General features: G+C 37.3%; 1 protein-coding gene across 1 annotated transcript; it reads right to left on the bottom strand.

Annotated features, from left to right (window-relative positions):
* Positions 1 to 3,197: 3,197 nt before the first annotated feature.
* Positions 3,198 to 16,484, bottom strand: LOC100372257 (snRNA-activating protein complex subunit 3-like). The gene is made up of 8 exons (XM_006811617.3): positions 16,248 to 16,484; positions 12,494 to 12,601; positions 10,418 to 10,487; positions 9,506 to 9,610; positions 8,316 to 8,539; positions 7,064 to 7,228; positions 5,321 to 5,428; positions 3,198 to 5,221 (listed from the first exon to the last, which is right to left on the bottom strand). Exons 1-8 carry the CDS (start codon positions 16,463 to 16,465, stop codon positions 5,074 to 5,076), a joined length of 1,146 nt encoding a protein of 381 aa, XP_006811680.1. The 5' UTR covers positions 16,466 to 16,484; the 3' UTR covers positions 3,198 to 5,073.
* Positions 16,485 to 17,484: the final 1,000 nt, after the last annotated feature.

Here is a 17,484-nt window from a genome sequence, read left to right as displayed (position 1 = left end):
ACCGGGCGGCTGCGCAATGCAGCCTAGGAAATTACCCTGCGAACCAAGGTCATCATGCAGATGATCCGCATTAGTTCTCAGGACACTGAGGTAATGCCAAGCAACCCGCCCGTGATGGATGTAACAAGCTCGCCTGTCGAACTCCATGCCCAAAAACACCAACTGTTGTGTTGGTTGGGGATGGGACTTTGCTTGATTTACTAGAAAGCCCAGTAGGTGTAGTAAATCCTGTGTTAGCCTTACTTGTTTGGGTTGTGTAGTAACAAGTCGTCTAGGCATGGGTTGATGTGTACCGACCCCCGGTGCAGCAGCAGAACTACCTGTTTCATCACTCCGGTGCACACGTAGAGAGCTGTGAATAACCCAAAGGGGAGCACTCGATATTTGAATACCTAGCCCAGATGGGCGAATTGAAGGAGTTGGTGACTACTCACTGAGTGCATAGGTATGTGCAGATGGGCATTGCTTAGGTCTGATGAGGCTAGCCAGTCAAAATGGTGGATGGAGAGTAGAACGCTGTTTAGAGTGACCATATGGAACCGATCAAGCAACACATACTAATTTAGTCTGCTTAAGTCCAGAACTGGACGCCAGCCACCTGTAGCCTTTGGTACTACGAACACATTTGAGTAGAAGCCTGGATTTAATGCCAGTTGTTTTACCTTGTGTATGGCGCCCTTTGTTAGCAGACTATTTACTTCCTGTTGGATTTCTTCCGCATTGCGGGGGGCCCATGGCAGTGCTGACAGGGGTGGTGGAGATCTCAGTGGTATCTTGTAACCATGTGTCACTACCTGGAGAGTCAAGGGATCAGTCATCCACTGCCTAGAAGCCGAAATGCACAAGCACAATATTATTCTGTGTGCAACAGGGATATGTGGCCATGGGTTTGGCGGTTGTAGGTTGGGTGTGCTCTTTTGCGGAGGTGAGTCGCCACGAGGCTTGAAGTAGACCTGGCCTCTCATCGAACGTATGCCCATCCCTCCTCCGCAGAGGTAAGCGTCAAAGGTACTTCCTCCGCTACCGGGGTGAACGACTGCCAAAGGAGAAGCCACGACCTCTTCTTTAGGGGCGCGTCGCACCTCTTCCCTTCCGCGGCAGGACGTGGTCGCTTACCTCCTGGCTGACTCAGGCCAGCAAGCGTCGCTTTAGGGTGTTGTGTTTTCTGCGCTTAGGGTGCCCTCCCTTTGTCTTTGGCAGCAGCCAACTATCTAGCAGACTCAACCTGAACCATCTGGTTGGTGGCTTTCCGAAACTCCAAGACTCCACGTGCCATCTCCCCATCAAAAAGGGTGGAAGACGTCCAGTTTGCGTAACTGAAGTAGTGACGTACCCCCTGATTCAGCTCGTCGGCGAAAACACACGCATTTAAGACAGCGTCCTGTTGTACAAAAGTAGCCCCGGCTAAGAGAGCCAGGTGACACTGGAGGATGTCGCACGTAGCTGTGCGGTGTCCTAGTGATAGTTGTGTTGCCTGGTCTAGGAGGCTGATGCACTCTGCCTTCGGAGTCTCAGAGTCCTGGGCATGCACAATGATATGCTTCAGCGAGCAGACCACATACTCCAAAAGTTTAATGGGTCGTAACTCTGCCCTCAGAGTGTGATGGATCGTTTTGACTTGAGCTGACAAGAATGTCAATGGAACGTGACCATCCCCCTTTACTTGTCCCGCCGAACAAAAATTTGTGGTACCCGGGTCAGGGGGAAAGGAACCTTGGGATCCGGTCAGGGGCGTTTGGCCTCATCCCAGACTTTGCCGGAATCTGAGTCAGGAACAACTCTGATCAGGTAGCGTTTGGTCCAGCAGAAGAAGTTTTGCATAAGATTACCCCAGCCGGGGGTCTTAGGTATCACCTCCTCTATAGACGACCAATGTCTGCACATCAACACCGTCTACGGGCACTCTGCCACACTTAGCACTTGGCCGGACCAAAGAAGGCGTGCAGGCTGGGATGCAATCCCATGAGCGTCAAAGCAACAGTAAGCGACTGCTTTAGGATCGAGGGTGGGGGTATGTACATCTTGTCATTAGGTTTGATGATACTCTGCATCATCCCTATGGCGTGGCTCACCGAGTCATTACGAATGGATGACTCCGAGGGGCCGCTCGATGATGTACCCACTGTGTCTGACGCAGCCGTACTGCTTCCCCTCATCTTAAAAATGTAACCTAGAGCGTGTTCGACTGAGCGTCTGATAACTGGGTCAGCCCCTCTCAGGGAATGCCTGTGGGTCGACAAGAAGGATGTTGATACCCACAGTGGAGGCCGGACTCAAGGGTAAATTCCTTATACCGGTTCCACGTGGCGAACCCTGGCTGACTGTTCACAAGGGGGAGGCGCAATGTGCGTCATGTCCTGATTGCTCTGCCTCGAGATCGGAGGCTTGGCTGACAGCATCCCCGTCAGCTTTCTGTGACTGAGGTCCCGGCAGAGACCTGGTGCCACTAGCCTGTGCCTAGCCTTCATCCCAATTAACGGAAAGGTCGGGGCTGGGAAGGGGGGTTCTCGGGAAGAGGCATCTTTTGAATGCGATTAACATTTCTTAGAGTGCTTCTTCCTGCTTGCCGCCCGAGTGCTGCAGTGGAGACAGCTCACTCCGTCTGCATTTGGTCTACTCGGCCTGCAAGGGACAGAATTTGTCCAGACAGTCCTTCGACCAAAGCCCTAAGCTCAGAGGCAAAATAAAAAATATACACACACAAAGGGGCGACCCGGGGTTAAAAAAAAGAATAACTTGTCCTACCAGCCACGGCATCGGCTGCTGCGTCAGCGGTCCAAGCTAAAACTCGAACAGGAAAAAGCAGGCTTCTAGGCTGGACCACACATGTACAGTTTCATCCCCGTCAGTGCAGAGAAAGAAACAGAGTGATCTAGAAGGCAATACAGCTGCGCCTCATTACCTTGTCACGTGGTTCGTGACGTGAGGGTAAATCTTTAGGTCATGGGGCTTTCTCTGACCTAGATTTATTTCTCCGTCATTGGCTGACTCGCAGATTAATGCCTACAGTTCAAAATAGTCATTTTGACTGGCAGGAGTCTAGAGTGGGTAATTGAACGTAGTGAATTTCTGGTTTTGGTCAAGAATTAAAATAATTCATTTGCACAAAATGGAAAATCAGATACATTGACTCACATTGACTCCTATAATGGAGAATTTACACATTGAACGCAACACATATGTAACTCCACACCTAGTTGCTCATCTAGAGTAGCCTCTATACAACAATTTAATGATACAATATGGAAGAAAACATAATTTTTAATATCATACTGAAGACAAATCACCACAGTATATCAGTTATTCATAAAAAAATAAATATGAAACAAAGCTTCAACAGAGATAAGCAAAACAAATATAGTTATAAAAATATCAAAGATAACAGATGGTAATGGATGCATATGAAATAGAAATATGGAATATTTAAAATAAATAATAAAAAATACAATCAGCCTTTCAAACAAGAAGCCTGTCAACCTATCTCTGGCTCTTTGTGACACACAATGTAAAAGCAATCTTATCCACAGTCTTGAGTATATTAATACACAAAGTAGTTCTGCTGTCTTTATCAATTGTCTGTTTATAGACTATCGCCATGGTGATTGTAATTATTACATACTTGATACAGGTCATACAACGTATACCAAGTATTAAAGCAATCAAGATGGTACTTTTCAAAGAAACTTGATAACATTAATTTTATTTATTTTTACCAAAAATGACGAAGATACTGGCCAGCAATGAAAAGGATACAGTCACGAAATAAACAAATCTGATAGAGATCCACCCAAGGTACCTAAATACCAGGAAGCAAAGCAATCAGATTTGAACTTTTTCAAAAAGAAGTTGACAATATTGTTACCGTTACTTACCAAAAAGAAGAAATCACTATAAGGTTGAAATATAATTTTGAAAAGAACAAATATAATAGTGTTACATCCAATATACCTACATATCGAAAATCCAAAGCCTGTACTTTTCAAGAAGTAGCTGTTTTAGTAAAATTTTACTGACAGGGTACACAAGCAGATGTGGTACAAACAAGAACAGTGAACAATCGACTATATGAATAGCTCTGCAGTGTCTTCCTCAAAATATTGTATTTTGTGGTTTGTTGTACGAATCATTCCAAGGCACTTACATGTAAGATTTAATTTAAATCTGAAGTATTTATTGAGATATCAGAAAATTTGTAATTTATACATATTTTATCATTATTATGCGAGGATATCGTCCCAGGTCTGAGGATTAGCCAAAAGCCCCTACTGAGATCTCAAGAGTGGTAATTGAAACATCTAATTTATGTAAATTAGGTAAACAAATATGCACAATTTCAACTTTGAAATAAGGACCTCTGTGGATTACACCAGAGCAGGTATATGTACAAAAGTTCATTATTCATGAAAAATGGCTAATCATTAAGCTTATTAGCTAATATGGACAGATTTAAACCTTAAACTAATCAGGTCCAAGGATTACCCAAGATCATATATGAACCATATTACATTGTCACACTGAGTATTTTTTGAAATATCATTAAAACAGCTGAAAATGGCTGATTATCATGCAAACTACTACTACCAAGGGGTCAAGATTCTTGGTTTTAAGGCATTTTTGTCCATGAAATTGGGCGCCCTCGTAATTTCAAAATTCAAGGTTCAAGTATCAGTTTATCTTAAACACAGGATGACGGCATGAGTTCATGTATTTGTGTCATGTTTTGTCAGCCATATTCAGAGACATTTTATCTCTACATATATATATATCAGATATACATGTAGGTTTGCATGGTTGCACAGATGACTTTCAAATATTGCAATATATACCATGGTTTCCGGGTTTGAACTCACATCAGATAGATTTATGATAACATTTATCAGTTTCAGCGCTCCCTCAGTAGAATTGGTTGCAACAAAAACAACTTGTCACTGATGTTAATCTGACATAATGACATACTCGCCAGCAAGTTCATGTAATGGCAGAACGTTCATGTGAGCAATAATGGCAAGGCATCATTTCAGTTCCACACACCATGCCATGCATATCTTGGTAGTACATGAATAAAATACCACATCAACTAAACACTCCTTTGTCCACGAATGGGTGTGCCAAAAAGTCACCTAATTTATGGCCGTCTTTATCATAGTGCAGCATGTGGAAACATTTATCACAGAAAAAACATGGATCTTCAGGAGCAAGTCTGTCTTCTGTGGTCATCCACCTACAAGGCAATGTACAAAATTGGGATAGGTAGTCAAATGAATTGAGTTGAAATCCATCAATTATCACCTTTTCTTGCCTTTCATATCTGGATACTTACTTTGAAGTGAACAATTGGCAAACCCGGCATAGCAGTCGTTTTTGGTGTAACTTTCTAATCACCAAAGGATACTGGGAAATGTCATGACAATCGTCAGGATGGAGCAATCTGTGTGTGAGAAATATCCTGTTGAGTCAAAGCATGTATAAGACAGAATGTGATATGTAAGGAAAAAAACCTATCAACAAAGAAGCTGCTCTCTGATTGGCCTGAATGTTGGGGGGGGGATGGGTGGCCAATCAGGCACTTGTAAGTAGCTTTGTCTTGAGTCGAAATAAACAAACTACAGCAGCATAATCAAATGACCAAATGTTTTCCACATTACTAAACTACATTCATCTGCATGTGATGCATACATTGCATGTTTGTTTACACATTTAAACACATGTTGTATATTGGAATCTCTTGAAGTGTAGAGACATTCAGTGGAATTTATGGTTTACCATTTGATGCTTGGCAGAACCAATGTCAATGTATATTACAGCAAGTCTCAGAAGTATTGGGGCAGCCAATTTGCAAACTCGCTAGCGAATTGGCTAACTGATTGGGTTTTGACTAAACAGTTTGCTTTCGAATCTTGCTGGCGCCGACTCGTGGCCGTGTCCACTCTGGGCGAGTCTATATTGCATTAGGGAACATAGTATGCTTTTACGTAACCTCAGTGGTACATGTCTGGATTCTCCTGAATGATTTGCTATGCGAAGCGTGATAATGTGAAAGTAGTTTCCCTGGTCAGCCAAAGAATGGCCACAGTCAGCTGGCGTACAAGTGATAATATGATAAATGCAATTAATCCACTGCTATATATGGGGGCCATTTTGAACACTGATTGAAACTAAATAAAGGGACAAGTTGAGAAACAGTTGCCTACAAATCAGGGAGAAAATAAATGTTCACATCCAAAGGATTTGTTGGGGTAACATTAAACCAACCGCTCATAAAATCCGACTTCATTCATCGTTTTTGCGTGGACAATCCCTTGTATATGAACACTTCATTACACGAAGAATATTTGAAAGCGAATCGCCATCCAACTAAAGTATGACAACCCCTACTGTTATATAGATTCACCCAGAGTGGCCGTGACCACAGGATGTTGCCAGCGAGATTTAAAAGCCAACCGTTCAGGCAAAACCCAATCAGTTAGCCAATTCGCTAACAAGTTTGCAAAATGGCTGCCCCAATACTTCTGAGACTTGTGTCTCATATGTGTGTTTCATAAAGCATATTTCAAGTGTGACTACATGCATTCCTTACAGTAGGTTGCACTTGTTTAGGATTTACATACATGCAAATGCGCAGTGACTAGTTAGCAAGAACCTGTTAGTTGCATCCAAAGATAAAATAATGGTGATGCTCACTGCTGTGATAATTAAATATACATGAAAATGTCCTTGTTAATACAACAATTCAGTGGCAATTATGTCACAGCTTATTGCAAGCTAGTAGTGCTAGCAATTCACTGAGCAGAAGTTTTCTATCAGATATTCACATGCTGGCAAAAAACAAAACAAATGATGTCAAAGTGGAACAGTCTATTACAAAACCCTTTCTTCATAGAAGAACCTTACAGTGACTATCATTACCCATTAATATTATGTGATTTTGTTTAAAAGCTACCATTTTGACTGCACATGGTCATGACGAGCACCGTCCTTCACTTAGTCTTGAGATTAGTCCTACAGCAAGATGTACCTCCCTTGAAAGGATCTTACTGATTGAATAGCAAATTCAGATACTCACCTTAAATCAGCAAAGACTATGACATGTTCACAGTCACCCTGATGGCAGTACACATAAGGCTTACCAATTTTGATATCTATGTCATTAAACGTGCATTCTTCCATCTTCTTGATGGAATACTTTGGTCCAGAAAAACCTCTATCATTAAGCCAATCTCTAATTGGTCTGAAGGCAGTAGGGCAAAAAAAAAACAGCAAATAAGGAGAAATGGGAATTAAATCATACTATGTCTTATACAGTTAATAAGAACACTAATTTCCTGTTTCTGCTTGTCTGGGTATGCTGGATCAATCACTCTTATCAATTCACAAGCGTTTTTTTCAAAAAGGCAAACTAATAGCCTAAGGCTATAGAATTCATTTTCCGTGTACATGAATTAAAAAAATAATTTGTAGTTGATTCAATAAATATGATAGGACATAACATTTGCCAGGATCTAGCATCAGAATTTCATGCACATATTGACAGTGTCGTTTCAAGGGAGCTTTGTAGAAAGAACACTAATCTGCCAAAAAATAACACTGACATTTAAGTTACGCACAAGATGTGCATGCAAAAAATTACTCTAGACTTGTTTTCCCAAAAAATATATATAATGCAATCATTGTTACATGTTGATGCAATCAGAAATTCTGATTTATGAAACTGAGAGATTTGTTGATCTGACGAGCTTGTACTGACACAGCCGAGGAGCTATTCAATCAAAGATGTGAATTAACACATGGGGACACTTATGAGGTTCATATATGGTAGCGATAACTTTCAACCTTTCAACAACATGGCAACAAATTAATTCATGCTAAGAGTTGTCACGAGTTGAAATGATTTAATTTCACTTTTTTGTTGAAATTATCAATAGGAAGTCATATTTTGAAATAGACAATAATGATTTCCATGAACACTTAGTTGTTTTTTACAGTAAGGTTACCACATTAAGCACACTAATGGGAAATACAGTTTGATAAACAAATATCAAGACACAAAATAAATTTTCTCAAACCAAATAAACAAAACAGACAAAAAGATGATTTGCCGCAACATGATATTTGACAGGTCGTTGACCCTGGATGACATCATTTGCATACTGTGCTGTCATCAAAAAAAAGAATCACTTTTTCACAGCCTGATACAAGTTTCAAAATGCACTATAGTATATATGAAAACAAATTTCTGGTCAAAAGCTGGCCAGACACGTGATCCGCAGTATTCTGCAAACTTTATTACAAAAAACAGAAAAAAAATGCATACTTACTCCGATAAGTCTGTACAAGTCTCATCTCTCATATCATTATAAAAAACATTCTCAATGAAGAAAAAGGATGACTTAAAGACATCTTTTGCTCGGTTATCTTGGGCTAACATTGGCGTCTCACTAAATTCACCCGCCACAGAAAGATCAGATACACATAATATTTTATCACGTAGTTCTGTCAAATACTGGGGTCCAAGCACAAGAATTTCAGTGTTTATAACTACCTACAAACAAATCAAGTGTGAATAAAGATTCTTGGTCTAGTGCCGTCTCGCTACGCCCAAATAAGGATAGGAAAAAGATAATGAGATACTATGACATAATCAGAGCTTACCCATTCAAAGTCAAATTTTATCACTTTTCACAAAATAAACCTAAATAATATTTTACATTCTTCTTCAAGATACCACCTGATAATGAGATATTATATCTATTTTATTCAAATTTAAGATAGAAATATAGAAAAAATACACAAAAAATTGTAAAATGTTGCATAAACATTTTGGTGGTAAAAAAACTGTTTTGTGAAAAGATAAACAGTTGATCAAAGATATTGCACCACAGCCTACAATTGATCTAGATAAATTCATTATGGACATAATTTCCTGCTGATTACAGATCTTTTTCTAAATTATTAAAATAATCTGGTGAAAATATTTTGCATTCAAAAATTAAATGTTTAAATACACATATATGAGGTTACCATGACAATACTGGAAAGTATATGCACAAAAGCAGTACAGTGATTGTATTTACAGATTGTGATTCCATACTGCCTCAATGAATAATCTGCGGTATTCTCTTAATTACCTTTTCTGGCTTCCCGTAATATATTACTATACACGTCCAACTTAGTGACTCAGGATACTCAACTCTAGGATCATGTTTTTAGCTACATATACAATGCATGTAAAATACATTGTTTGTTTACATAAAAATCAAACACACGCTTCGCGGTGATGTCCGCCCTTTAATTATTTATGTGTGAAGCCACTTTATCTAATCAACATTTTTACCAATGTTGTCAATTGATTTTCTCTTTTAGGATAATTCATAAACAACATTTTTCATTCCTATTTTTGTTTTGTACCAATATTATATATCTACAAGAAGAAATTAAATGACTAAACAGGTAAACATATTGCCTAAGTAAGTGAGTAATTAATTAATAAATGTAAAGCAATACTTACCCTAGAATTCTTAATGACAGGATGAAATGTGACAAGGGAAAGTACCGCCTCTGGCTGTTTCAGTATACTCTGCTCATCAGGTATGTTGGACATGTGTTGATGTTCCTAAAATACGTTATAAGACAACTTGTGTGAGAAATGTCGATGACATCTGTGATCTATTCAATAATTTTTCAAAAGTTATATTCATTTTGAATAAATTAGGATATTTTAGAACTAGCAGCCTGTCGGCTGAGATAGCTCTGCTGTTCTCAATGCACATTTCAATTAAATAACTGAAGATATCATCAGAAAATGAACAATATGTATAGTATTAAAGCAATCAGACTTGCTGTTTTCAACAAAAATTCAAAAATATAACTTTTTATCAAAAATATTCATTAAAATTAGATAATTGAAGAAGAAAATCATCACGAAATGAACAAATCTGAGAGAGGTCTACCTGTAGTACCTATGTAGTATATATAATATCAAAGCAATTGGACTTTCGGTTTTTAACAAAAAGTCGAAAATATCACTTTTTACCAAAAATTACAAAAATATTCATAAACATTAGAGAATTGAAGATATCATCACGAAATGAACAAATCTGAGAGAGGTCCTCATGTAGTGCCTATATATGTAATATCAAAGCAATTGGACTTGCGATTTTTAACAAGAAGTTGAAAATATCACTTTTTACCAAAAATGACAAAAATATTCTCGAAAATTAAGGAATTAAAGATATCATCACGAAACGAACAAATCTGAGAGAGGTCCATCCAAGGTACCTTCCTAGAAAGTTTCACAGCTATACAGTTTGTGGTTTTTAAGAAGAAGTCGATAATGTAAAGTTGACGATGTTGACAGCGGAGCTAAAAACACATCAAAATGTGCAAAAAATTGCACAAGGAAAATTCATAAGCTTCTTACTAAATCCCAGCTATAAGGGTTGTATTTCCTTTGTATTCTGGATCTCCTCTCCAACATGTGTTTTCGTGATCTGCGATAGAAAGAAAGAAACATGTATCAAGTCATCAAGCAGTTATGAAAAGTACTATCCCAAGCTAGAAGGTCACCTTACACTGTTATGAGGCCAGTGAGTACTCGGACAAAATTAGAGACCCACAAGAACCTCTCTCTCAATTAAAACAGTCTCACTTCTAATTCAGACCAGGGCTTATATTCATAATAGATAATTGACACTGAATCAAGTATCACACAAACTTCACCTCCAAATAAGTAAGTGTTGATGTTACAATCTTTATTTGGAAATGTCTCATCCTTTAAGGCAAAGGGTTGATGCAATATACCATAAAATTATTGCTAGATATCAATACAATTTAGGTATTATATGTAAATGTGTATGAAAGTAAATAAAAACAAAAGGACATGAAATGTGGATTATAGGCTGAAAGTCACACAAGAAATTACACAATACTAACACAAGTGACAAGTAGCATGCTTGTATACTAGTTTTAGCTCAGATTGTTTCTTTCTTTCTAATGTTATGTACCTCTACTTCCAAGCACGTTCTCACAATTTATTACACTGACAACATGCCAATTATGTGTGAAAATACATTCAAAATTACATATAAATGTTTTCTGTTCAATCATTTGTTATTTTATCTTTTTTTATCTTATCCAACTTTGTGGTATTTGTGTGAGACAATTCTTATTTGATTTTCCAATGTTCAAAACAAATTTTCATACATGCACTTCTTTTTCTGAATTTTTTCTGCGCAACGTCGACATGACAATGAAGTAATGTGTTTTGAGGCTAATTTATGGCTTATGGGAATTTTAAAAATAAATTTATATACAAAACTATAAAGAATGGTGTCATTCTGTTTCAATTATATTATTTAGTCAGTGTTCTTGGTCAGGTTTTCAGCTGGGCAGTCCAATTTTACAGCAGTCCTGTGACTGTCAATACCCACCCACCAACGTGTACATCTGTCAGCTGAGCAGTTACCATGTCATTGTAGAATAGTTGCCCAATTGTGTGCATTTTCTTATCATAAATTCTTTTAAGAATGTAAATCACTGGACTTGTAATAGAGAATGTTGATAATAACAATGATTTCTCATTCATCAGGATCATCAGGTCACTGTGGCCCTGATTATTTTAAGGCAACATGCAAACTGAAAATAAATGTCTTGTTTTAATAAAATGACATTGATTGTCTTTGACAAAATATTTTACTTATTAATTGAGTCGCATTTAATAAATTTCTGGAAAGTTGGCAATCACCAGGAATGAATATTAAAATCAACTCTCTGGATGTATATGTGTAACCAAGGAAAGGTTTTAAATCATGTTTCTATGTAGGCACAACTAAAAACCCTGAAAAACACCCTTCAATAGCTTCCAGCAATAACTTAGTAGTGTTTTCAAGTGGTCTATTTGCTTTTGCATGTTAATGCACTAATATTACATATGGTTGTTACTGCACATTTTTATTTCCAAGGATTGTAACTAGGCGTGATATTAACCTTCCTCACAGCCATTTCCAATCAAATCATGGGTTACCAACATAAAACAAGTAGTTCAGCAAAATAGTTGTATTGACACGAGCGAAGAACACATGCAAAAATATGAATATACTTGTGGGTTTGCATATCACAGCATTTCAATGGGATCATAATTTGAGCATATTGTGGTAGTTGCAAGCTACCTACCTTTATCTACCTTTGGAATATTTGTGTACAGTATAAGTAATGAATAATAGGGAGCACAATAAGTTATGACAAGGTGTGCTAAGTTCTATAGATAACATGGGGAGCGCCATTTTGTTGTTTCACAAATTATGCAATGCGAGAAAGCTCATCAATGATAAAATATCTTCAGAATGTTATTCAAGGATAAAACAAACTGAAAATAGTTAAATTTTGAATAGTGTTTTGAGTCATTTTGAACAGTGGTGAAATACAAATCGTGCGTGGTGGCATCGGCTGAGCTCGCTCACTCACCAGGAACTGCCTGCTACATGTACATATTACTTACACTAGTGTGTACAATCCCTCCCCACCTTCCGGTATATTTTCCGTGATATTGACCATCTTGATTGGTACAACCAGTTTGTCTTCACTGGCGCAATACAGAGAGTCCAGGCTGAGAAGAATGAAAAATAATAATAATTATTTATTCAAGCAGTTTACAAATTAGACCTTCAAATGTTTTCAGATTGCAATCATAAACTCACTAAACCAAGGACGTAAAAGACGTAAATGAGTTATTTTTACCTCCATACACGTACTAACAAGATTGCAGCGTCCACTCCCCTTTATTTAATTTTTTTTTATTTATTAATTAACTCATAACAAGCTACTGGAGGAGGTTAAAGGTTTCAAAAAAAAATTACAAATAAAAATTAATCAAATTACAATGGCTAAGAGTTTAAAGAACAACCAAAAGCAGACTAAATAGAATTAGTAACGGAAAATAAAAAAACACTCTACCCCACCTGAGGGTTATACTGTAAATGTATTAACTATTCACTGCTTTTCAATTTCCCTATTTTCGTTGTTAAGTAAAAATTCTTAAAATTCAATTCATGTGAACATGAAAAATGACAATACAACTCATTGTTTCCCTGACAAATTCGTGAACTTAAAGCGGGAGAGTCATTACCTGTGCATGCGTCAGATGGCCATAGCGTGACATTGTTTACAAACAAGCGTCTACCCATAAGCCTTTGGGTTATTGGAGTGTGTTGTTAACATCACTTGGGACTCAATTCCAGCGCGTGCGCAGGTGACGACCCTCCCGCTTTAAAACTCAGCGAAATCAAAAGGGCGCCACACATGCACAGGATATCGATGTCATATAAACAACCATGACTGTAGCGCACACCAGCTAATACAAACTGAGAGGTTACCAAGCTTTAATTAAGTACTTTGTTTTGGTGTTTGGAAGGTATCAAAGGAGTCACCGTCGGTAATTAGTGTAAGTGGCGCCCAGGGCAAAACTCTTACTCATGACTTCATTAGAAAAGCGTATTGGATTGTGGGAAAATCATTGTTTATCAACACAAATGTCGCACATGCACGGCGCGACGACTACCGCTCTTTAAAATCAAATTAGTGAAATTAATGTCAGTGAAAATATATGGTTTTACAGTTGCCAGAAAATGGAGAAAAAAAAAATGCCTACAAAAAATTGAAATGATACAACTTTAAAGCAGAGGGATCGTCACCTGCGCACGCGCGGGAATTGAGTCCCAGGCGACGATAACAACACATGCTAAAAACGCAAAGGCTGATGGGTAGACACTTGTTTGTATTATTTATTTTTTTATTTATTTATTTACTTATTGACTCTTACACAATCCCCGGAGGGAAAGAAAATGGTCACAAAGTACAAGGAGAAATATATATACAAAAAAAACAAAACAAAAACACAATATACTAAATAACAAATACAATCACTAAATTACTAAAAAATACAAAATCTCTAAAATACAATCTAATATAAAATTACAAAATTGACAGCAGGCATTAAGATGCCAAGTAAGACCCTGCTTCCTGACTTCAAAGCTTTTACTTATGAACTGTGCTACTGGAATAATAATGTTTTCATTCTGTAACAATTCCATGAATTTTTTCTCTGCAGGTTTATTTTCAAATGCTGGGATCATATCCTTAGCTTTATTGAACAGTTTGGCACGCAACTCATTATATTTGTTGCATTCCAGCAGAAAATGCATTTCATCCTCAATTAGACCTTTGTTACACATGTCACAAACCCTGTTGTTTAGTGGGATTTTTTTATGACGACCCATTTCAATTTTGAGACTATGGTCACTAAGACGAAATTTGGTAAGCACACTACGCAGTTCAAAGTTTTTTAGCTTGACTAAATATGGCTCAAGTTTTAAATCTGATTTGATTAGCCGATATGTTCTTAGTTTGTTTTTCTCATTTGCTTTGGTGCGGTTATCATTATAGACCTCACCTTTCCATCTTGTTAGAAATAAATCCTTGATGCCCAAATCAATTTGTTTCATTTGTGCCGAGGTTAATTTATCACAGTTGTTAACTGAATGATATAGTTGGATATTGTTTAATAATGATGTCACTTCTAGATACCATTTACTTTTAATGCTTTGGTTAACCACAAAAGCTTCCTTGAGTAACGCATTATTAGAATTCATGGCCCGACTGTAATATTTAATTATTTGTTTTTTTATAAATACGTCTAGGGGGTATCTGCCTAACTCGCTATACATGGCCATAATTGGTGTGTGTTGTGACACCCCCAGTAGATACCGACAATAACTTAATTGAACGTCTTCAATAGGTGATTTAGTGGAGAACTCATCACCCCAAACATCACAACCATAAATGAGGATAGGTCTGATGAGTTTGTCAAAAAGGGAAATTGAAACTTTTATACTTATGTTTTGTATTGAGCCAAGCTTTGCTTTCATTGAAAACAGAGCTTTTTGAGCCTTACGTTTAAGGTTTTTTAGGCCATCCTTAAATTTACCATTGGCACTAATGACTAGTCCCAGATAGTTATAAGATTTAACTGTATCAAGTTCGATACCTCCAAGAAAAAATGTATCATTATTCAAACGTCTGTTTGATTTATTGAAAATTAAAATTTTGGTTTTGTCAGTGTTGACAGAGAGCTTCCACGTTTTAGCATACAATGCCAAACTATCAAGACATGTCTGTAATCCCTGTTTAGTTTTAGAAAGTATCACAATATCATCGGCATAGAGTAGACAACTGACATGCGAGTTTTCTAAATAAGGAGGATCACAGGTATTAGGATTGAAAATAGTGGGCAGGTCATTTAAAAAAAGATTGAAGAGAGTTGGACTAAGATTACATCCCTGTTTAACACCAATATTGGACTGAAATTGTTTAGTTAAGCCTTCTTTACATTTAACTTTATATTTTACTTTACTGTACATGTTTTTGATAGTTTTATACATTTTTCCAGTTATACCATATTTGATTAATTTTTTGAATAGACCATCATGCCAGACACTGTCAAAGGCCTTTCTAAGGTCAATAAAGCAGGCATATAATTTTTTTGATTGTTTAATATTTGTGTTATTTTGTTTATTGGCGCACTCTGACTTACCACTGTAGAGATATTTATTTACCAGGGTTTTTAGTATGAAAAGATTGTCTGTAGTTCGACAATCATGCCTGAATCCGAACTGTCGACCGGAAAGAATGTTATTAGAGTCTAAAAATGATGTCAGCCTAATATTTAGAATACTATTGAATAACTTGCCAAGACAGCTAGAGATGGCAATTCCCCTGTAGTTGGCCGGGTTATTTTTCGACCCAGATTTGTGGATTGGTACCAACAGGCCAGTGCTCCAAGAATGTGGATAGTTATTTGAACTATAAACAATATTAAAGAGTTTATGTATTGCATCTAATAAGTGATGTTCACCGTATTTTAACAATTCATTGCAAATTCTATCTTCTGCCGAAGCCTTGTTACTTTTAAGAAGTCTAATGGCTTTAGTTATTTCATTTTTTAAGATTGGTCTGTCTAAATAGGGGTTGCTACTTGCACTCTTTTCACTATTCTCCAGTTCATTCGCAATCTCAGAGTTTGATGTACTGCTATCAGTATTAAGTAGGTTCTTAAAGTAAACCAACCAATCACCAGGTTGAACAGTGACACGCTTGGCCATCTGACGCATGCGCAGGTGACAACTCCCCACTTTAAGCTCAGTTTCACGACAGAAAAAAAGAAATACAGCGAAAAATGTACAGTAACAGCTACATACTGGCAAACTCTGGCAAGTTCATTCACTGTTTCTGTTTCCGTTCCCATTGCCATGGCCAAATCTTCATTCGATACCTTCTTCTTTTCTAAAGACACATCGTCTTCTTCTAGTACACTTGTACATAACCCTACGAAATCGCCTACGTGTATGGTAGAAAGGAAATCCACTTCTTCAACAACATCGACTACTGGAGAACTCCGTGCTAGACTGTCCGCCATGTTGGACGCACATTTCAAAACAACGTGTGTTTTATTAACAGTATGTACATTCGTCGTATATTCTGATAGGCTTTTTATAAATCCAATATTATATACAACGATTAGAAAGATAGATATATTTATAATGATACTTTTTTTAACTGTAGTATGTTTAACTTGATTTGGTGTACTAACGACATTAACTACTTTTTGGAAGAAAGGGGTCAAAGTTAAAAGTACGTTCAGTTTTGGAGTAGGACAGTGCCCTCATGAGGCGGACGATAATAATCTTTCGGGAACTTCTGTGTCATGATACTAAATAAGGTACTGGTACCTTAGACGTTATAGGCCATCCTGGTAAGGTGTCTATTGAAAATGTGTTACAAAATATAACAAACTTAGATTGTATAAAATAATAATATAACCATGAAAAGTTTATTGAATGCACTAGTAGTGTCACTGTTTTGAAACATATTTTTGTTTGGTTTTCAACTCAGTACAAAAACTGGGTCTCGTTACAACGAACTTACACGTACAGTACTCAAGGCATGGGTCATATCATATTGCATTAAATGATTTCAAACAAACGCAGGTTTACCGAAAAAAAATTTAACGGTGTGTTCATTCATTCACCCCCCCCCCCAGATGGTCCAGACATGTCAAGGCAGAGGGTAAAACAAATTGCAGCATAAGCTTTTCCAATATGTTTTATCTTATCCAATATTACTTGACATCATATTAAAAGTTGGAAAATTATGTGAAGTTTTGCAGTTTTTTTTTTCAATAAAGTACATGAAAATGTGTATAAGGTCAACCAATATATTCATATACAGCTCATGGGTTACAAAACGTCACCCTCCCCCCCCCCCACACACACACACAGCCTCGTGCAGAAAGTGTTCAACCTACTTAAAAATGATTGTGATATATCGAATGAAAGATATGCATTTCAATTATCCATTAACATTATAAGGATGAGAAATATTATTCAAGATATGGTTATTTTTATTAAAGTGTATAACTTTTAATTTAATTTCTCA

This window comes from Saccoglossus kowalevskii, chromosome 13 (assembly GCF_978046115.1).
Source record: "Saccoglossus kowalevskii chromosome 13, keSacKowa6.1, whole genome shotgun sequence".
Lineage (NCBI taxonomy): Eukaryota > Metazoa > Hemichordata > Enteropneusta > Harrimaniidae > Saccoglossus > Saccoglossus kowalevskii.
The sequence above is the reverse complement of the archived record's forward strand: the minus strand, read 5'-3'. Positions and strand labels throughout refer to the sequence as shown.